We start from the raw sequence: 21,284 nt of genomic DNA, 5'->3' as shown, positions 1-21,284 counted from the left end.
AAATCCGGTGAGCCCTCAATAATCCTCTTCCCATCGTCGGCCTGCTTATTGGAATAACGGAACCAGAGAGTCAATGCTCCCACTATAAGCAATATCAAGATATTACAACTTCGTCATTCATTAGCAAACGTATCTTCAAACGGGAGAAGAAGACTCACACAATAGTTGTCCACATCCCCAAACGATAGATAGGCGCGTCCTGTTCTCGAAATACCAAACTGCTCACAATGCCACCAATCCCTCCAAATCCCACCAAGGTAGCGCTAGAAAGAGCACGGGTCCACTGTCCTCGTATGTTGTTGGCTTGATAGGCCATAGAAGCAGGCACATTGGCGTTGGATCCTGCCACAGCAAGGAAAACACCAAAGTATCTGACAGCATTGTTTTCCGCAAATCCCATTATTGGGAGTCCGATAATGCCAATCAGAGCGTTGAATGCCAATATGGGTCCTCTCATGCGGTATTTGTCGCCCAGCCAGGATGTAATAAGCATCAAGATCGCAGCGAGCCCAAAGGGCGGGGCTACAAGGCATTGGGAAGCAGCTACCCCGTATCCCATTCCTTGTCGAAGAATAATAGGCAGGAAATAGGAGATTGCATAGGTATTCGTCGTGATGCAACTTCCACGTTGTTAAAAGTGTGCCCGAATGTGACAATGAGATAGCACACTCACAAGAATATCATTGCAAACCCCCAAATTTTCAAGTCCAGAGACGGTGCTAGGAATCTTTTCAGGCTGAAAGGCTCTGCATCTCCATCCGCTCGGTCTCGATTGATTCGTCGGACAATAAAGGCGCACTCCTTCTCGCTAAGGAATCTCCATGATTTATAGGCTCGGTCTGGGAAATCGACCAAGAAAAGGATAGTGAGAACCCCAACGGCACACGACAGCTTAAAGCATGTCAAAATTTCTGTCAATCAATTTGGGACAGTGGCTGACGTACCACTCCTTCCATAATAAAGATCCAACGCCATCCCTGAATACCCTGGATGCCATCCATTTGCGACAATCCATAGGCCAAGACACCAGCTAATGCCGATGCTACGCAACCGAAGAGGTAGAAGATAGAGAAACGCTTTTGAACATCATCTATTTGTAAGTCAGTCACTAGCAGACTTGTTCCATATAGATTGGTACTTACAGCGGACATACCAACTAGACAAGAGGTAAACACAACCAGGAAAGTATCCTAGAGGGTCATTATTAGAAATCCGTGAGACGTTATTCAAGCAAAATAAGTGCACTTACCAGCCTCCAAAGCACCCAGGAGTGCACGGGTCATAACCATATGTTTCCAATTCTTCGAGAATCCCATTCCCTATAAAGTTGATATTAGCATCACATTCGCCTGGCGCTTCGGAGTGAGTAAAAACTGACAACTAATATTGCGCCCCAGAACAAAATGATAGAGCCCAGGAAGAACCTAGGGCCAACCTTGCGCGTTACAACGGTCATGGGAGGTTGAAGTAGCACATATGGAACGAAGAAGATCAGGATCATAATGGACTATAAGGAATTAGAAAGTGACCAACACAGGATATCATAGGAACGGCACTATAACCACCCACATATCGTGTTCCAGCTAGTTTTAAATCATCTGTCATGCTTTTTTTCCATTTATTAATGCTTGGTCCGGTGTATTCTAGTTCGAATATCTTACCCAGCCACAGCGGCCATGCCGAGGTTTGTTCTGTCAATCATCGAAATGCAGTATGCAAGTCCAGACATCAGGATCAGCCGGCGATCAATGCGATGGATAATTTTGTGCTGCTCCGATGGCGAATATTCTTCGTCCCAGTCGACATTGTTGCTGGCTGGCTGGTTGATATCTTCGACATTTTCCATGCTCGAAGGCTTTTCGTCTTTCGATTGAGACATATTCAATACGGGGGTTTGCTTTGCAAATTATGGGAAAATAAAGAAGTCGTGTATCAACATAGACAGCCGCTGATGTCTTTTTTATATCCCAAATACCATCTTGGCAGCATCTGGCTACAGTAAAGCGGGGATCAAGTGGTCCATTTTACTTCAAAGCATTGTGTAAATTTGTAAATCTCATTGGTTAATGCTGACGGGGTAGGTGCTGAATCAATTGACTTCAAGTACCCTAATAGGAATAGATATCACGAAGGGCGAATGAGTGTCCACGCATTGTGACCAATTAAGCTACTCAGTACCACTTCCAATGCTAGATGGATGCACACCACCTGTATACGTGACGTCTCCGGCTTTATTTCCCCGGGTTTTGGACATATCAAAGTATAGGGAATTATTCGTGTCCAGCCTCGATCTGCACCCCAGAGTCTCAATTGGCGCTACTTTTGTGGCCATTTCGGCCGATTGCCGAGGTTTTTGGACAACTCATTTCTCCGGTTTTATCTATGCGCTACGAGGGTCTTCGTCAATAGGATCATTAGCCCTGGATTATATTTGTTCGCAGTGTGGATTGTATTGGCATTTATAGCTGCCAGTGATACCTGCTTATAAGGTTACCTTTATACTTGACGCTATTGCAGTTGATGTTTTGCTCTCAAACACAAGCCATTTTTTTATATGAGAAATCATATGGCTCAACCTCAACAGTCATAGTGCTACAGTGATAGTCTTTTCAACAGCCTTTAGCAAGAAATCGGCAGGACAACGAAGCTGAATACACGATTTTCACGGACTATAGCCTGTAAAAAGAGAGACCAATCGTAACACAACTCAAATATCTTAGGCCTATCTGATAGTTAGGTCGAGCGTAAGACCAACCCTCTTGGGTTTGGAATACTGTGTTGATATACAGATACCATAGTAGGATAGTTTCCCTAAGAAAAAGCAATGCGGAATATATCCAATCATCAATCTTCCGCGGGTTTACAATCCCGGCAACATCACCACAGGACCTCATGTGTAGCCTTAAGCGCTGGTCTAGATGAATGGACTACGAAATACCAATGGGCCCTTTAATGCCACTTTGATATATTTATACTGAGATATACCCTGGGCAAAATAGATCCACTTATTCTAGAGGGATATTCTCCCTCGGCAATAGTTGATCTTGAGTCACTTAGACCCTACACTAAAGCGGGCTTGGTTGAGTCTGCAAGAACAGTGACCGCGAGCATTCTCAATTCACTATAATCAAATACGATTCGTTATCAAGGTACGAAATTTTCCAGTTGAACCGCTATATCTACTGAGTAAATATATACTTCCCGACTACAGCATGCTAGATATTATCGTGTGAAAAGAGGCACCTCTCTGGTTGCTTCCTTGGGATATCTCTTTTATTCCTCGGAGTCAGTCATATTCCTTGGACATTCATCTAGGATATCCCGCTTGCTAGTAGCCTTGTTCACTTATCTGCCTCAAAAATCACCTTGTGGGCCCGCATGTTATCAAAATCGTCGTATCTGCCGAAGGGTCAATCATAGGGCGTCAAAATCCGAATGAGAAAAACTTACGCCTGAACAGCCTGTGACAGGGGACGGATATCTTGAGACATGAAGCTAGGAATTGTTAGACTCGCAAAACATAGAATACGGGGTTAAACAAACTCACTTGAGGACGTCTTGCTTCTTTTCAAAGAGGGCCATCGCCGGACCAAAGATACCTAGCATAATTGAGCAAAACAATCAAAGTAAGATGAGGAATTAAACATACTCCGAACAGGGCATCGACCCATCTGTAGACGAAGGTTCTTTGCGTAGGCTTCATTCCCAGTCCACGGGATATCCTGATTGTGAACGCCAACACTCGATATCCGGCCCCAGGGCCGCAACAAATCGAAGCCCATCCTGAGAGCGCTACTATGACCAACGACTTCGATAACAATATCCGCTCCACGGCCGTCAGTAAGATCCTTTACCCTTTGACGCAGCCCTTCTTCATCCTCTTTGAAATTCCAAGCCTCGGCTCCTAGACTCTGTGCAAGCGCTAGTCTGGAAGGCACACTATCGATAGCAATCAAAGTCTTCGGCTTGTAATCGAGAGCACTGATAAGTGCGCAGATACCGACAGGACCACAGCCAAAGAGTAGTACCGTGCTTTTTTGAATTTCCTCCGGTGTCGTGCCAGAGAAAGCGTTCAGAGAGGCAAAGTAACCGGTAGGGAATATATCGGCCATAAGAACTAGCTTCTTCTCATCGATTGAAGCTGGGACTTTGGCAAGAGTCGAATCGGCTAGTGGGATACGCACATACTCGGCCTGTCCACCATCAAGTGCAACAGTGCCAAATAGCTGGCTTCGAGCGCACCGAGAGGAGAAACCACGCTCACAGTAGAAACATTCCCCACAGCTGGAAGTGAAGGGTGAGACTACTCGATCTCCCTTTTGGAAGTTCTTGATTTCGGAGCCAAGCTCGACAACTTCACCCGTAAACTCATGACCCATGATAAACTCAGTGCCAGACTTTTGGTGGCCGCGAAAGACATGGAGTTCACTTTGGAAGTTATGAGCGAGTGTGCGGTGTTAGGGATAGTTCTTAATTTCTTACCTGCCACATAACGCAGTGTATCGCACCTTCAGGATGACATCTGTTGGATCTTGGATCTGAGGAATGGGCTTTTGCTCGATGGCTACCTTTGACGGGCCCTTGAAAACGACAGCTTGCATTTTGGAGGATTATGAACGTTCCTGTGGTTTGTGCAGGGTATGTTAAGAGGTTTGATGACGTTGCAACTGAGATGCAAGTCACATTTTAAGTCGCAGGGATATGCGTAGTCCGGCGACATCACCGAGGGACCTCGGCAGATCTCGGATTTATGCTGGCTCGGCAGAGAAACGAGTATCAACGGTATTTTTGCATAAATGCATTGGAAAGGGATAAAATGTGTTCTTTTGAACTGAGATTTAAAGTATTCTAAAAGCAAAACCGACCTTCGCCCTTACAATGAAGGAAGTATCAAAGCCGTTTTTGATAGGGGACTTTTTGCGGGGTAAGCCGCTTATATAAGCGGGCTCCTGGATCTATAACTAGTTATCAAGCAGCATAGGGAGTAGGTACGAAGAATATATGAGAACACTCATTCATGCACTTGGTTTAGTTATTCGTCTTCAACGATACATTGTTACTTGTGTATAACTACCTTTTGGAACTTCGGTGACTCTTTGTTTATAATTTGACAACACTCACGAATAGTCTAATGTTCCGGTATAGAACTATTCGGTGCTCTACCTGGCATCACGTAAGTATGTATGATATAGGAAACAAGATTCTTATTGTGGTTAAATTGTTGATGCCTCTCGTTCGAGTAGTGCCTATGGCCCGAATTGAAACAGCCCGGGTTTCTATCCACGTCATCTTGTCTTCCGCCTGCTGTACAAATCCCTGAGTTCGTGGCTCCAACCCCTGGGCCCTCAAAGGAAAGCCATGCCGTTGAAATCGGAAAGTACCTAATCATTCAACGAACGTCAGAAATAGCTTTCGCGGGTATATCTCGGGACAAAATACCTAGACGCCGTTGTAGCATGGAGTGCGAGTCTGTGCAGTGAAGATAGAGGCACAGGCGAAATCACCGCCTGCATTGCACTTTGCTGGGGTATCTTCACCACTCTGGAGGATGCGGCTAGCACCCGCACACAGTGTTGTGCAATCATAGTCATCACCAGTCTCTTCGTTCTATGTCCTATGTTAGTTCCCAGACTGATCAAAATCATCGGAAGACATACGGATCCGTAGAGACAGCAGTGCGACTTGTCGGGGAACAGACATTCACACTGTCTCGAGCCTGAGCAGGTAGCTGCCAGGGTAGTTCCGGCAGTGGCAAGCAGCATCAAGAGACTGAAGACCTTCATTGTGGAGATTGAGGATTGGTTTGAGGATATGTGAGAAGTTTGGTGTGATAGTTTGATGATTTGGAGTATATCCCGGGGCTATCTTGCTCTATTTAATACTTACAGGCTCTATCTATACTGCCATAGAAATAGCTGAGTAGCAGTTATCGTTTCACCGAAATCTCACCGAGAAATGATGCAACCCAAATTAAAATCATCTATAATTATAAGCTAGATAATAGCGTTAAGCTAGTTGAGTAAGGTAAGTTCGTGCAGGATCAATTTGCTGAAGGTTTGGCCCGGAAATTTGATTTGTCAAGGTACCCAATTTTGAGTTTCAAGTAGTGTTACGACCCCGGTGCTGTGTTCAACTCGCATTCGTATTTATGAGTGGGCGTACAAGTCGCATTCGTATATATGCGTATATGGCTGAATCTGGTCCGAACCCGAGAGTAGGTTCAGGCCGCTAGATATCCGAAGAAAACCTGACATGACAGGTTGTTATAGTCTTTTTGGTAGAACGTTAGTTAACGTTGGTTTCTCATTGGTATGTGTCCAGGTGGTGTCCTAACAATCAGTGCTAGTACAACATACTATACATACTATTGTGGTATATGCCTTATCAAGGGTTAGAACTTGGATCTTTTCCTATCTTTGGGCAAGATCTACAGGGAGTGCTTATCTATGGAGAAGAAAGCCAAGGCAGCTAAGAAACGTGCCATTCGCGGCCCGTTGAGACAAGCAAAACAACTCCACTAAAAAGGAACTAGGGGTCCTACTACTGAACCTAAGCATATGGACTTGAGACATCTGACGGTGTTAGGCATGATCCTTCGGAGTTTCTACTGCACTTACATTACCACAGGTGCAATATCTCATGGCTTTTTTCTTTTTTATAACCTCTTTATACCCATTAGAACACCAATCTCTTTTATAGACTGTTTCTCTAGATGTGTATAGAGTGAAAGTCTGACAACCCATTGCAATCTTATAACCAATTGAGAGCGGTGTGGACCCTCCGGGCCGGGAGTGAAGAAGCACGTACTTTGTAAACCTCCACTCTTCAACGTTGTGACGCTATGCCTGATATTAATTGAAACTTTCTCGTGTCTTAGTCGATCCAAGGGGATCATATGGAGACTAAACACGTGTCTGAACTACTGCGGACTATAGGCCCAAGTTCGTTTAAACTCTATTTGAGGTAAAGCGACAGAAATCGATACGATATATAATCTGGATCAATGATATGCAATCATACCACATGGACTGACGTGATAAATCCATTCGGACCCATAGGGAGGTCAATTGTAGGAATGTACTCCGTAGCTTGATTCACTTAGTGAGTCGCTCAGTTGGCCGCTTAGGGTGGGGTGACTAACTCACCCTATGCCTCGGAACAAACATCCATGGATTATTACAATAAAAGTGCATAGGATAGGCCATGTTATAACATCATTACTTAGGAAAAGATCTATTTATCGAACTAGTCAAGATGCTAATATGAACAGGACTTTTTTGGTTCCGCTGCACAAAGACAAACTCCAGATCATCGACACATCAAAGATGAAGCGAAAACACAAAAAAAAAAATAATAGCTTTGCATAAACACAATATACACATGAGGGAAAGACAAGAAATACACATTTCAAAACTCCGTCCAGTCAAGAGACTATGCTACAGGAGCAAGAATATCGAAGGAACCAGTACCGACGGTGCCGACACGACCAACGACAATTCTGCTACTAGGACTCTTGAGGTTATCACCACCCCTCTCGAGCACAACGTCCTTCAGGGCGCCGACAGTAGTCTCGAAACTGGCCCGTGCGAAAGCAGACGAGGCATCCTTAACCAAGCCGTTACGACTAAAGGCCTTGAAGCCACCAGACTGCGTCATCACATCACCGATCAAGTTCAAGTGACGGTTATCAACGGAGATACTGTGACCACTGAAAACGGCATCCATTTCGCGGACGATGGTGGCGCGAGCAGCTTCCACACCGTACAGGTTGAGCATGTCGTGAATGGAGTTGGTGTAGATCGAGTGGGGCTTGATGATATCCTGGTAGTCGCGCATGGCGAGCAGGTTGACACCCTCGGTGAGAATGTTGGCAGGGTCACCCTTTGCCACATCGGCCTCAACGAAGACACAGTTGCCCATGCCGGGGATGCACTGGATGACGGCGAGGTGGAGAACCTTCTCAACCAGGGGAAGGAGGAGAAGCTTGGGGGTCTCGACGTCGTATTGAAGTTGGATGGTGCACGTGTTGCCGTTCTTAGGGTCGAACTTGAACTTGGTGATCTCCTCGAACTTGCCCATGACATCCTCCTCGCGCGCCTTGCTGTCTTGGGTGGTCTCGTCGTCAGACTCATCCTCAGAGTCAGACTCGGAGCCGTCCTTCATTTGCACGTCGCGAGTGGCCTTGGCAGGCTTGCTACTTTCATCTTCATCCTCGTCTTCGTCGGGGGTGTCTTGGCGTCTGATGATATCCTGTTCGCCGGCGTCGGGTCCTTCGTAGGAGATCTGGTTGCCCCTGTTCTGAGCTCCGGCGGCCCGCTTGGCATCGTCCTCATCATCTTCGTTGTCGTCGTCGGCTGGCTGGGCCTCGGAGTCGGCACCTCTTGGTGCCTCCGCGATCTTACCGACCGAAACACCGATTTCAGGCTGGGAAGTTGTGCCCTTGACACCCTTCTTCTCTTCGTTGCGCTTCTTGAGCTCGGCCTTGGTGAGTCTCACCAAACGAGGGATGAGCTTGGATTGCAGAGCAATCAGAACATCCTTGGTCTCAATGGCGTATTCCTTGGTGTATTCTTCAGACGGGAAGAAGTCGATCTCGATGTCGTAAATCTTAGCCTTGGCGTGGCCAATGCCAGAGCCAATTCGTTCCTTGACTTGCACCTTGTCAACAAGTTCAGCAATGCTCAGTTTGCTGATAGCCTTGGCGAATTTCTCCGAGTCGTCCTTGGAAATCTCCTCGTTGAGCAGAAGAGTCATCGTAGGCGTCATAATCTTGGCACTTGCAGTCATAACAATTTCACGTAGACGGGGAATACCCAGTGTGACGTTCTTTGCCGAGTGACCAGCCAAATGGAAGGTGTTGAGAGTCATCTGTGTGGACGGTTCTCCGACGGATTGACCGGCCATAATTCCGACTGCCTCACCGGGGTCAATGATGGACTTCATGTACTTCATGTTCATCAAGGCCTCGAAGGTCTTCTTGGTAACCTTGCCCTCGATGTTCTTCTTCTTGTCCTTAATAAGCTTGTTCTTGTTGACATCCGAGTACTATTTTCAAAAACTGTTAGAATTGCAAAGAATCATAAGGAAAAGATAGAGAGTCCATACCTTCTTTAGCTCCTGGGCGAACGCTTCGGATGTACTTCCAAGGTTTCCTCCAGGGGGGAAGTGAGACAACACAGGGTCCACGGCATCAATCTTTCCGGTCTTGCGAACTGCCTTCATGGCATCCTTGTGCCAAGTCGTAACATTGTCTTTCGCCAGTTTGTGGTAGTCATCTGCTTGGACCTGCTTGGAAATGGAGATGTGGTTCTGAGCAAGGAAATCAAAGTCGTTCAAGTGTACCTGCTTGGTGATGTCGAGACCGTCCTCTCCGTACAAGAACTGAACGATGGAGCCATCTGACGCTTCACGAACAGAGGAGTCGTATTCAGCCTTGAGGCCTTCCATACCCTTGATCAAACAACGTTGCAGGTAACCGGATCTAGAGGTCTTGACAGCAGTATCAATCAGACCCTCACGACCAGCCATGGCGTGGAAGTAGTATTCCTGGGGCTTGATTCCGGTCAAGAAACGACCAGAGACGTAACCACCAGCCATAGGGTGAGTTTCGAAGGCCTTGAATGACGGAAGAGTCTTTCCACTGATCATGAGTGGTACACGGCGACCTTCAAGAACCTGTTGGCCGAGATTACAAGAAATCAGGTTGGCGTTAACACCGGATCCCTTGGCTCCAGATATCGTCATAGACTGCATTTGGTTCCAGGGGAAAGGCTTAGCAAGGCCGTATGGGAGACAGGCGCTGGTGATTTCAGAGGAGAGCTTGGCAGACCGGGCGTTAGAAACACTATCCAGGCCACTTTGCTTGTCGTCATCACGAAGAACCTCCTCCAGTCGTCGGTTCAACTCGGCAGTCTGGTCACCAGGAGCCTGGTCCAAGGTCACATACTTCAGAGCAACTTCGCGACCCATCTGAGGAGCAGTGGCTAACTTCTCCTTGCGGATACGGTCACCCTCCTTGGTCAATCGAAGATCATCGATACCACAACTGAAACCCCGCAGGTTCAGGACGCGAGTGAGGAGTCTTCCAAGAACACCGATGAGCTTGCCAGCAGTGCTGTATCCATAAACTTCATGGATGGCATCGATGAGACCACCGGCGGTGGGACCGAGCTGTTTCTTATCAAGGATACCACACAGGTACTCTCCATCCTGGAAGATAACTTCTCCTTCTTCGTTGTTTTCACCCCAGCGTTCACCGGGGGTTGAAGACTTACTCTTCAAGGTCAAACCTCCTCGCTCAGGGGGCTGGATATTCTTGAGGATTGTCGTAATGATTTGCTTTCCGGTCCATAGACACTTAGGCTTGCGCATGGCAGGCTCGACCAGTTGGATCCGGTCGGTGACAATATGCGAATGTTCTGGTCTCAAGCAACTGTACAACAGCTGGTGATAATCCTCCTCGTCATAGAAACTGTCACGGCATGTGACCCACGTTCCCATGGAAATGTGATCTTGAATGAGACCTCTCAGCGGTTTGCCTGATGTAGCAACGAGATACTGGTGGTCGGCATCTGCCAGCATTCTGGCTTCTGCTTGGGCAAGCTCATTTTGAGGGAAATGCATGTTCATCTCGTCACCATCGAAATCAGCGTTGTAAGTGTTACAATTGGCGTAGTGCATGCGAATAACTCGCTCGTTGGGAAGGACACGAGCCTTGTGACCCATGATGGAGGGTTTATGCAGAGTTGGCTGACGGTTCATCAAAACATAATCACCAGTGGTGAGATGACGGTAAACCTTCTTGTTACGCGAACCCTTTTGGCGCCAATTTGATGGTGCGAGCAGTTGGTTGGCAAGTGCTGTGCGCTCTTCCAAGTTCTTGAACTTGAGGTTGATGACTTGCCCGTTTTCGTTCTCGATAGAAGAAGCGCCAGGGTATTTGTCAGGGCCGTTGATAACAGCCTCCTTCAACTCCCAGAAGTTGTGGTTTGTCACAGGTTCGGGGAAAGTTAACTTCTTGGCGAAGACAAGGGGTACACCAATCTCATTGGGTTCGATGTTGGGATCGGGTGAAATAACACTACGAGCAGCAAAGTTGACACGCTTGCCCATCATGTTCTTTCGGAACAGACCTTCCTTCTTCTCGAGAATCTGTTTGATACCGTTAGGCTGTGCCAAGGCAGCTGAGCCGGTGGCCGATGTACGATCACGGTCGATCAAACCGTTGACCACATCTTGGAGCTGGACGATAGCTTGAAGAAGATCACTGTAGTTCCGTGCGCGAGACATGGTCTTCTCTTCCTCGTTTTGGATCTCCTTGCTGATTTGGTTGATGGTGTCACAGCCCTTCAAAATCGCATTGAACGAAGTGTTCTGCTGTGCCTCCATGACTGTTCCGGCACCCTGCTGGACTGCGGGGCGGTACTTGTTTGGCGGCACCATAAGACTCTTGATGAAGAACATGTCTGCCGACACAACTGTCACTCCCTTTGGCACAGGACGGGAGTTGTAGACAAGCTGCAGGATCTCACTTTCCTTTTGGAAGAGAAGGTGAAGTGCTCCATAGACTTCGGAAGAAGACATGAATTCCTGGCCGGTCGATCCCTGTCCCTCCTGGACGACAGCCACACCACGGCGGATTTCCTCCTCGGCTCCGTGGATCTCAGCAACACCGTTCTTAGACTTGGAGTTCCTTTCTTGCTCGAGAAGGACCATGGTATTCGGTGCCTGGAATCCTCCTTGCAGCATTGCAAGCCTCTGCTTCTCGGGTAATTGCTTTCGGAAGATTTTGTTGTAGCGGTCCTTTTTATAAGCGGGGGACACTCTGCCATAATGTTAGCTGAGAAATCCAAGGTCAAGGTCGGGGAATACTGTATAACGTACCCGCTGCAGCTGACACATTTTTTTAATCCGTTGATATCCTTGAAGAAGGCCTTGAGCAACTCTCGTCTGGCTTCTGCGGCAATAGGGTTTTGTCCGCCAGGCATCAATCCCTCCAATTTGCCCTCCTTCTTGGCTTCGCGGATGCGCCGAGTGACATAATCAGTTCTCTTTTGCATATAGTCATCATCGTCGGGATCATCTGAGTCGTCCGAATCGTCTTCCTTGCCCTTGGTGGGCTTTGATTTGGCACCTTTTACGGCTCCCATCGCATCGACAATAGCGACTTCGTCAACCAAGCCGTATTGCAGAAGGCGCAATTTGCAGGTGTACATGTTGACCTGGTTGCGACCCATCTGCAGGCGAAGACAGTACACACATTGTGCTCGGAGAAGGCGGAAAATGTGATCGAAGAAGGTAACATTATAGAAGGGTACTGGCAGCTCAATGTGTCCAGGATGTCCGGTACAGGTGAAAGAGTTCTGGCGACAGGTTGTGCATCTGTAAAATAAGAAAATATCTCACGTTAGAGATTGGACAGCATACTAATCAAGTCAAGGCTTACACATGATCTCCCCAGGCTCCCATAGCAGGGTCTTGAAGACCACCAGGAACAGGATTGTTAAATGAATCCAAAGTCGGAGTATTGTGAATTCTTTTCACCGAGAGAGCTTTAATCTCTTCCTCGGAGTAGACATTGAAGTCAACCCCATTAATGGTCGAGGCGACCGGGCGCGCAAAAGTTGCCATTGTAGCCTGCAGCTCCTTGAGCGACAGAAAACGCTGGCGCACGAAATCAAAGTGCTCGGATTCAGATCTCCAAGTGCTTTTAGTTCTGGAGCGAACTTTTTTTTTCCGGAGGAGCAACTTCTTTTCTGCCTGGCTCCACCGCCTTACCCTTTTTGGGTTTCTGCGTGGATTGCTCTGGTCATGCACAACGCCTACTGCTTGTCTATCCTACACTCCTTCAACCTTTTTGTATTTTTCTATCGCCAGAATACCGAGTGAGGCAGAAGCCATCTATATCATGGCCGACGCATCAGGCAACGCGCTGAAGCGTCCTCACCCTGAGGATCAACACGACAACTCCCAGAAAAGGACCCGCTCCAATCATGGGTCCCCAGTACCAGGTCAAGGAGGTGCTGCCCCGGGCAAGCCAGATATTGCGAAGATAATGGCAGAAGCAAGAGCAAAGGCAGAAGCTGTGCGCGCTCGTCTACAAGCGCATGGTGGCCTGACAGCGACACCAACACCACCAGCACCTCCAGCACCACCCGCACCGGCTTCTGCAAGTCCTCCTCCACCAGCTCCGGCTCCTGCGATGTCGAAACTCGAACAAATGAAAGCTCGAGTTGCTGCCGCTACTCAACGAGCCAGCGCACCCTCTCAGCCACGATCCAATGCACCCACACCTTCCTACCAACCACCAGCGCATGATGACGAGGGCATTTCCAAGGCTCGCGGTGGTCTGGATGTTGGCCTTCATCCCGCGCTTCTCTCTGATGCTGCACCGGAATATCGTGGTGCAAATGGGCGACCGACTAAGCCAAAACGTGCTGGTGGGCCCCAGCTTGATCTGTCTGGTCCATCAGTCGAAGAAATCAAGAATAACCCCTACTTTGACCCGGCTATCAACCCCAAAGCAACGATTGCGAAGCCCCGACAAACCCGAGAGCTACACTTCAATCAAAAGGGCAAGTATATCCAACAGGCAGCGGCTCTACGCAGACAGGCACAGCTGGAAGCTATGAAGAAAAGAATCGCGGAGAAATCGCGACAAGCCGGACTTGACGAGGATATGGACGTGGAGAAGGCATTCCTTGTTCCTGAGCCACCCGCTGTAGAGTGGTGGGATGCAAAATTAGTTGGTGGCAGTGACTATGACGCAATTGATGACCAGGAAAACATCAAACTTGATATCCTCAGCAGCTATATCCAGCATCCTATCGAGCTCGAACCTCCGCAAGAAAAGCACATGCCTGCACAAAAACCCATGTTCCTTACCCCGAAGGAACAAGCCAAGATTCGCCGACAGCGACGCATGGCAGATCTGAAGGAACAGCAAGCCAAGATCAGACTGGGACTCGAGGAAGCACCGGCTCCAAAGGTCAAGAAATCCAATCTCATGCGGGTTCTAGGAGAACAAGCTGTGAAGGATCCCACGGCTGTGGAAGCTCGTGTGACCAGGGAGATCGCAGATCGGAAAGAGGCGCACGAGATTGCGAACGAAGAGCGCAAACTTACCAAGGAGCAACGGCGCGAGAAGTTGGAATCTCAGAAGGAGAAGGACGCCTCTTTGGGTATCTTCCAATCTGTGTATCGAATTGACAGTCTGGCGAGCGGCCGGAACCGCTTCAAGATCGGCAAAAACGCAGAGCAAAATAATCTGACGGGCATGTGTGTCATGCATCCCCGCTTCAACCTGGTGATTGTCGAGGGCGGCCACCACTCCATCAACAATTACCGAAAGCTGATGTTGAACCGCATCGATTGGACCGAAAACCCTGGATCCGATCGGGTACCTGCAGACAGCCCTGAAGCCAAGGTTTCCTGGTTATCCACTGAGGATGATAAGGGGGAGCCCCGGGATTTTACCGCGAACACATGTACTCTTCTCTGGGAAGGTCAAACTAAAGGCCGGGCCTTCAGGAAATGGTTTGGTGCTCGTATCTGTGAAACAGACTCTGCTGCCAAATCAGCCCTATCCCGAGCCAAGATGGAGAACTTCTGGACACTGGCAAAGAGTGCCAAACCAGCTGAATATTAACGTTTCCTACGGCTGATAATCAAGGTCTAGGTCTATTGTACTTTTACAGATAGCGAACTTGCTTCATAGCCATTATCATTCACATGCATGATGCTTCAGATCATTACTGTTTACCGCCCTGTAGGCATTGTAAACTGTTCAAAACAGACACTCAATTAGAGCTATGAAAAACTTTTAATCAAACAAAATTCCCTACCCATATAAACCCCGCTCCGTATGCAAAGCAAATATTCTGATGCTAGGATATCACAGAAGAACATGTATGGAAAACAAATTTATCAGGAAGGAGGAGGGCCCTGGTTCCCGCCGCTCAGGTTTCGCAGCAGATCCAGCTGAGCTTTAACTTGGTCAAAGTTCATAGCCGGGTTTTGGGCCTGGGGAGGCTGATGCTGTTGCTGCTGGTGCTGAGACTGAGGCTGTTGGTGCTGGGGTTGTTGGTAATGCTGCTGAGACTGTTGGTAATGCTGCTGTTGTTGCAGAAGCTGCATGAATTGTTGCTGTTGTTGTAACATAGCCAGAGATTGAGGATTGAATTGAGGAGCACCCTGTTGGAGGTTCTGGAAGTTATTGGGTTGCGGTTGTTGGAAGGCTGGGTATGGAGAGAACTGGAAAGGCATCTGTGGCTGCGCTCCACCTTGGCCGAACTGGGGCTGTTGCTGTTGCGCGTGTTGCGGGTTCTGGGCTTGCTGCTGTGCGTATTGCGCATACGCAGCGAAGGGTTGGGGCATCCCGTATGGCTGCTGGGGTTGCTGGTACATTGGCTGGCCGTAGGGAGCAGCGGGTTGGGCTTGAGGCTGAGGCTGAGACTCGTGGGTTGAGCCGCTGGCCTGCTGGGGCCGACGATCCTGGTCCCACTCCCTTCCTCCACGTCCACCTCTGCCTCGTCCTCCGCGTCCACGGTCACCCCGACCACGACCTCTTCCGCCACGGAACCCGCCACGCTCGTTACCTTCAACTGGTGGCTCGCGGGTATTCATCATCTCGTGGAGATTGGTAGGGCGTGCAAGAGGGGTGTAGCCCTCCTCACCTCCAGCATCGTCGTAGTTGAGCTCGGTCTGGTTCAATTTTGAAGGCCCTGGAGCTGGCTTCTTGCCCTTGGGGCCTTCTCTGGCTTCCTTTCGCTCTTGTCGCTTCTGCTTCAGCTTCCGCTTGTATTCAGCCTCTGCTTCATCATCGGAGAATTCCATCTCTTCGGCAGCAACTTCCTCGTCATGGAAGTTTGAAGCGTCACTTCCCTTCAGGCCCTTGAGCGGCTGGGTGAACACAAAGGTGGAGTGTGCCTCAACATAGAAGATATCCTTGCCCTTGACTAAGCCCTTTTCCTGAACTTCGGAGGCTGTGGTGTATGTGACTGTATACAGAGGATTTTCAACTCTGCCCAGGGTCTCTGCTACTACACCAATGACCTGGCGATCATCAGAGCAAAGCAAGGAGCCCGACTCAAGTACCTGATATTCTCCAGAGGTGTTAGCCTCGATAAGAACATTGTTATCGATAGCGGCATGAACTTTTCCGAGGAACACAACCTTCATCTCGGGGGTGATGGTAACGTCAGGGATAGGCAGGGCCTCGTATTCAATCTCGTTGGTGGTCCGCAGTTGTCCGCCTGTTTTCCCCTTGCCATCTCCCTCGTCATCGGAGCCACCTTCCGCCCGCATGAGAATCTGTGCTTGCTCCTCGGCACTGAGGATGGGATAGTCTTCATCGTCACTATCATCGGAGTCCGAGGAATCAGAGCTGTCTGAAGATGACTCGTATGGGGAAGAATCAACCTCCCACTCTGGGTGCTCATCTTCTTTGGCGTCACCAGCCTGACCAGTTGCTTCGATCATATTGTCTTGGTGGCTATCTTGCTGGATATCCATAGCTTCGCTCAGGGGAGCAGTGGGTTCATTTTTTATTTGGTTCGCCTCTGTCTCGTCCTTCATGACTGCGTCGGTGGACTCGGGTTGGGAGATGTGCTGAATGTCATCTTGCTTGAGCTCTGTCTCGGCTTCTTTCTGGTTCACTAGTTGATCTTCCTCTTTCTTGATTGTGTCTCCGGTCGAAGGCGCGCCATTTTCTTGTTCGGAGGGGTGGTGGATAAGGTTCAATCCGGGGATCGCATGGCTTGTCTTCGAGGAAGTAGAGGGTTCAGCTGCACTGTTTCCAGAATTTAGGCTGGCTATACCTATATCCGGTGTACCTGCAGCCAAGGGAGTGTTGTAGAAATCGCTGCCGTTGTCTGGGGTCCCTGCGATAGGCGTCTCGATAAGACAGGGTTTTTTCGGGGCAGGGCCTTCACCGGCACCTGTTCCATTTGAGGGGCTGTGATGTCCATCCATATTGAATCTTCAACTCAAATATTAATTGAATAAAAAGCAGTTCAACTCGGAAGATCAAAAGTCGATGGGAAACTTTTTTTATTTTGCCAGACTCCGCATAGGCGGTCAACAAGGTCTTATCGGTTATCGCAGCTATGTTCATGGATCCATTTGATGCTTCTCAACATAACTCCAACTTGCAAGATGGCAGGGAACGACAATTCCTCAGGGGATGTCCATAAGCCTCATACAAAGAAGCAGTGTGTCTCTGAATCTGTGCGGGATTAAGCATGACGCTAACCTATCTAGACCCCCACCAGCTCCCTTCTACATTCCCCTCAACATCACCCTCTACCTATGCCTAGTTACCAACACTCTGGCCGCAATATTCTCTCCAATTCAAGATTGTGATGAGGTATTCAATTTCTGGGAACCTGCACATTATCTGCAGCATGGATATGGTCTTCAAACCTGGGAATATTCACCGGTTTATTCTATCCGCAGCTGGCTCTACGTGTCGCTCCATGCTGCTGTAGGCAAGATCGGGTCTTTGGTGGTGCACAGCAAGGCAGCTGAATTCTACACAATTCGCCTATCTCTTGCATTTATATGCGCCGCCTGCCAGACTCGGCTATACTCTGCGATATGTCGTACACTCAGCCCCCGCATCGGTCTCTTGTTTGTGATGATTGTCACATTTAGCCCTGGCATGTTTCATGCTTCGACTGCCTTTTTACCCTCTACATTTACCATGTATATGTCTATGCTTGGTCTGGCTTCGTTCCTAGATTGGAAAAATAGCCGGAAGACAGCGCAGGGCACCATGTGGTTTGGGCTGGGGACGATTGTTGGGTGGCCATTTGCCGGTGCTCTCATTGTCCCTCTTTTGGCTGAGGAGGCTATTGTTAGCTTTATTTCCAGATCTGTTGGCTCATTTTTGTACAATGTCTTTGATGGCATCATTCGTTGTTTGTCAATTCTGGTAAGTGACATTCTACTTGGTTTTGATATCTTTACTAAGATTCATCACAGGCTCTTGAAGTTGCGGTTGATTATGCTTTCTTCCGAAAGCTCGTTCTTGTCCCTTGGAACATTGTTGCATACAACGTCTTGGGGGGAGAAGGTAAGGGACCAGATATTTTTGGTACTGAGCCGTGGACTTTCTATGTTCGAAACCTCTTGCTCAACTTCAATGTCTGGTTTGTCTTTGCCATGCTATCCGCGCCCCTCCTACTTTTTCAGATCGTCTTTCGGTCGCACACTACCTCCTTGCAAACCTCATTGCGGTCCATGACCCTGGTCGCTCCCTTCTACATGTGGTTCGGGATTTTCTCGGTCCAGCCACACAAGGAAGAGCGGTTTATGTACCCAGCATACCCGTTTCTGGCACTTAGCGCGGCTTTGAGCTTCCATATTATTTTGACCTACCTTGGCTCTACTAACCAAAAGGAACTGATCGGCCGTGTGCCAACCAAACTAAAGATTGCTGCAGCCCTGTCAGTTGTTCTAGTCGGTCTGAATGCCGGCATGCTGCGGACTCTAGGGATGGTTACGGCTTATAACGCTCCATTGAAGGTGTTTGAGCCCCTGCAACGTGTGGATATCGCGCATGCAGGAGACTCGGTGTGCTTCGGCAAGGAGTGGTATCGCTTCCCGTCTTCATATTTCCTTCCGAACGACATGCGCGCGAAGTTCATCCGAAGTGAATTCCGAGGACTACTTCCAGGCGATTTCCCAGATTCGCCGACTTACCTTGGGCGTCTGGAGGGTGCCTCGCAGATTCCATCTGGCATGAATGACCTTAACATCGAGGACCCTAGCAAATACGTAAGTGTCTCAACGTGGCGCCAGAATGATTACTCCTATTTCTATACTAACTTTACAACAGATTGATATCTCTCAATGTTCTTTCCTGGTTGACTCTTACTTCCCTGGTCACGGCGCAACCGAACTAGAACCCCGTTATTTCCTGGACAAGTCGCAGTGGGAGACACTTTCCTGCGCAAGCTTCCTGGATGCATCTCAAACAGGTTTGCTGGGTCGATTGGTCTGGATTCCTGATCTCCCAGTCATTCCAGCTCGCTTCCGACGCAAATGGGGCGAATACTGTCTTCTCCAGCGAACAGTCGCAGGCCATGTATAGATCCAGGATACACCTAGAAATCCTTCTGGGTAAAACCTCTAGAAGAATTATGTAAAACATCAACACGGAAACGTTCGCATCGAATGCAAGCAAATATTAAGTAACACAGAAGGTTATCAAGTACAAGTGTAGCGTCACCTTTCCCAATTGGGACAAAATATCCCTATCACCCTTTAGGCTTTCTCCGCAGATAAACCCTCCCTCCGCTTCACTGGAGGCCAACAACGGACAAACAATGGAGAAACGCATGCAGTCTCGGATTTGACAGCTCGAAAAAGACGACATCCCCCCTCTTCCCCAGACAAGATAGTCTCTATTCCCAGCCACAGTTCACATGTTGACCAACGATGGCCTATCTCGTATCGGATTAACACGGCATCTCGCATGAGAGCACCATCTAGGCAGTTAATATCTTACTCCGCACTCCAGAATTGATAAGGGCGATCCGCTTTATGTCACTATATACTAAAACGACTTTCTATTCTCGATGTATCCTCAAACTACGTACTACCTAAAAGTGTCCCACTATGGCTATGTCGGTACCAGAGTCCCTATGGGGAGCTATCTTATCGATCCCAACGAAAAAGGTCGTGGATGTCTCTCTCATTTTCAGTGTCTGTGTATGGCTCGTTACCTTGGTCTCACGGAAGTGGGCTTCGAGCACAGCCAAAGCCTCGAGTAGCGATCTAGAGAAACCAGCTGCAAGTGTGAGAGGAAAGGTCACCAGACCACTGGGTGGTAAGTATATTCGGATGTCAGTCCATGCAATAACGAGAAACACTCGCTAACTCTTTCTGCATAGAATGGACTCCATCAGACTTCAAACGGCCAACCACAGCCCCATACTTAGGATGGGATGTCCATTCGACAAAGCCAATTCCCTACCGGCCCTTTAGATACGGCCCGTAAGTTGAAAAAAACTCATTGGAGATAATACCGCCTGTCTTCTAACCTTCTCTGACAGAAAATACTACATCACGCTGGGTCTAAGAAGCATGAAATGGGACGAATGGATCGGTGAGTCGTTCTTCAAGTTAAATCCCAGAAGCCCATTGACCTCTTATACTCCAAACACAGAGCTCGACAACCACTATCTAAAATACCACGCCGACAAAGCACGCCGCATCGAAGAGCGCGGTAGCAAATGTTGCCATACAGCACCAGAAGCAATGGACGCTGCAATCGAACTACTCGAAGAACTGTAAGAGCACTCCAAACATACACATTCCATATCCAAGAACACTCCCTCCTAACACAACACTCCTCCCACCAGATGCGCCTACCTCCCCGAAAGATACCCAGACATGTTCACCAAGACCACAACGGGCATAACCAACAAAGTAACCAACGAAACCTTCAACATAACCCAACGCCCACTCCCCGAAGACCCGATGGCAACAGCAGCCCGACTAGTCCAAGACGACCTAGCGCTAATGATCGAGCGCCCAGACGGCGAATACTACCTACTAGCAGGCGCGATCCTGCTAGCCGGGTTCTGGCGACTGAGCGACAAATTCGGGATGCGATTATCTGAAATCCACACATCAGGCGATGTGCCACAGTTCAAGAGTAAGCTTGAGAAAGGGATGATGAATTTCTTCCGACGATTACGGCCCGAAGAGCCTGTTCTTCGGAATAATTATTTCATCCAGGTGGATGATAACCTGGCGTGGTCGGAGAGTATTGGGTCTGAGGATGCGGAGACAGTGTCGTGGAATACAGCGGAGAAGAACCGGGCTATTGAGAATCATTTCTTTCGCTCGGAGAGGCAGTCGTTGAGGAGATTGCCCAGATCTGGGGCGGTGGTTTTTACGATTCGGACTTATTTTGAGCCTGTTACTGCCATTGTTGAGGAGCCTTATGTTCCTGGGAGGTTGGCGGATGCGGTTAGGAGTTGGGGGGATGATGTTAGTCGGTACAAGGGGAAGGAGAAGTATCAGGATGTTCTGTTGGAGTTTTTGGATGAGAAGCATCGAGTGCAGGTTGAGGGGGGGTTGGAGGTTGAGAAGGAGGATGAGGTTAGGAGGTATCCTCTTTGAAAGCAATGTATTTAGGACGTTTTATGAATGATGTCTTTCATGTATTCAATTATTTGGAGATGTTTCTTTCCAAGGTTGGAACTATTAGATGCAAATATTGCAATGTCTGGTCGCCAGTATATCAGCACTGGATTAGTATGACCTCGACAGGT

The 21,284-nt window shown here is 48.5% G+C and overlaps 8 protein-coding genes across 8 annotated transcripts; 3 read left to right on the top strand and 5 right to left on the bottom strand.

Moving 5' to 3' along the window:
- Positions 1 to 45: 45 nt before the first annotated feature.
- On the bottom strand, positions 46 to 1,879 carry N7455_003172 (uncharacterized protein; the record flags this gene model as incomplete). Its single annotated transcript, XM_040960932.2, has 9 exons — positions 46 to 82; positions 159 to 620; positions 674 to 891; positions 945 to 1,090; positions 1,143 to 1,190; positions 1,250 to 1,319; positions 1,379 to 1,507; positions 1,570 to 1,606; positions 1,662 to 1,879. The coding sequence occupies 9 exons, from the start codon at positions 1,877 to 1,879 to the stop codon at positions 46 to 48; spliced, it is 1,365 nt and encodes a 454-aa protein (XP_040808636.2).
- A 1,400-nt stretch (positions 1,880 to 3,279) lies between these two features.
- N7455_003171 (alcohol dehydrogenase family protein) lies at positions 3,280 to 4,601 on the bottom strand (the record flags this gene model as incomplete). Its single annotated transcript, XM_040960897.2, has 5 exons — positions 3,280 to 3,399; positions 3,451 to 3,495; positions 3,548 to 3,599; positions 3,650 to 4,428; positions 4,483 to 4,601. 5 exons carry the CDS (start codon positions 4,599 to 4,601, stop codon positions 3,342 to 3,344), a joined length of 1,053 nt encoding a protein of 350 aa, XP_040808673.1. The 3' UTR covers positions 3,280 to 3,341.
- Positions 4,602 to 5,439: 838 nt separating this feature from the next.
- On the bottom strand, positions 5,440 to 5,783 carry N7455_003170 (uncharacterized protein; the record flags this gene model as incomplete). Its single annotated transcript, XM_065604428.1, has 2 exons — positions 5,440 to 5,607; positions 5,658 to 5,783. The coding sequence occupies 2 exons, from the start codon at positions 5,781 to 5,783 to the stop codon at positions 5,440 to 5,442; spliced, it is 294 nt and encodes a 97-aa protein (XP_065462919.1).
- A 1,648-nt stretch (positions 5,784 to 7,431) lies between these two features.
- N7455_003169 (DNA-directed RNA polymerase I core subunit RPA190) lies at positions 7,432 to 12,630 on the bottom strand (the record flags this gene model as incomplete). Its single annotated transcript, XM_040960712.2, has 4 exons — positions 7,432 to 9,045; positions 9,106 to 11,824; positions 11,884 to 12,381; positions 12,446 to 12,630. The coding sequence occupies 4 exons, from the start codon at positions 12,628 to 12,630 to the stop codon at positions 7,432 to 7,434; spliced, it is 5,016 nt and encodes a 1,671-aa protein (XP_040808816.2).
- Positions 12,631 to 12,907: 277 nt separating this feature from the next.
- N7455_003168 (U4/U6-U5 snRNP complex subunit PRP3) lies at positions 12,908 to 14,647 on the top strand (the record flags this gene model as incomplete). The annotated part of the gene is made up of 1 exon (XM_040960706.2): positions 12,908 to 14,647. The coding sequence occupies one exon, from the start codon at positions 12,908 to 12,910 to the stop codon at positions 14,645 to 14,647; it is 1,740 nt and encodes a 579-aa protein (XP_040808835.1).
- Positions 14,648 to 14,925: 278 nt separating this feature from the next.
- On the bottom strand, positions 14,926 to 16,971 carry N7455_003167 (RNA-binding snoRNP assembly protein NAF1; the record flags this gene model as incomplete). The annotated part of the gene is made up of 1 exon (XM_040960744.2): positions 14,926 to 16,971. One exon carries the CDS (start codon positions 16,969 to 16,971, stop codon positions 14,926 to 14,928), a length of 2,046 nt encoding a protein of 681 aa, XP_040808848.2.
- A 183-nt stretch (positions 16,972 to 17,154) lies between these two features.
- On the top strand, positions 17,155 to 19,093 carry N7455_003166 (dolichyl-P-Man:Man(6)GlcNAc(2)-PP-dolichol alpha-1,2-mannosyltransferase; the record flags this gene model as incomplete). The annotated part of the gene is made up of 4 exons (XM_040960733.2): positions 17,155 to 17,210; positions 17,260 to 17,932; positions 17,983 to 18,777; positions 18,839 to 19,093. The coding sequence occupies 4 exons, from the start codon at positions 17,155 to 17,157 to the stop codon at positions 19,091 to 19,093; spliced, it is 1,779 nt and encodes a 592-aa protein (XP_040808837.2).
- A 527-nt stretch (positions 19,094 to 19,620) lies between these two features.
- On the top strand, positions 19,621 to 21,132 carry N7455_003165 (heme-dependent oxidative N-demethylase family protein; the record flags this gene model as incomplete). Its single annotated transcript, XM_040960717.2, has 5 exons — positions 19,621 to 19,831; positions 19,896 to 19,998; positions 20,058 to 20,110; positions 20,171 to 20,294; positions 20,367 to 21,132. The coding sequence occupies 5 exons, from the start codon at positions 19,621 to 19,623 to the stop codon at positions 21,130 to 21,132; spliced, it is 1,257 nt and encodes a 418-aa protein (XP_040808871.2).
- Positions 21,133 to 21,284: the final 152 nt, after the last annotated feature.

This window comes from Penicillium solitum (genome assembly GCF_028829755.1).
Source record: "Penicillium solitum strain IBT 25940 chromosome Unknown utg000001l_segment0_segment0, whole genome shotgun sequence".
Lineage (NCBI taxonomy): Eukaryota > Fungi > Ascomycota > Eurotiomycetes > Eurotiales > Aspergillaceae > Penicillium > Penicillium solitum.
The sequence above is the reverse complement of the archived record's forward strand: the minus strand, read 5'-3'. Positions and strand labels throughout refer to the sequence as shown.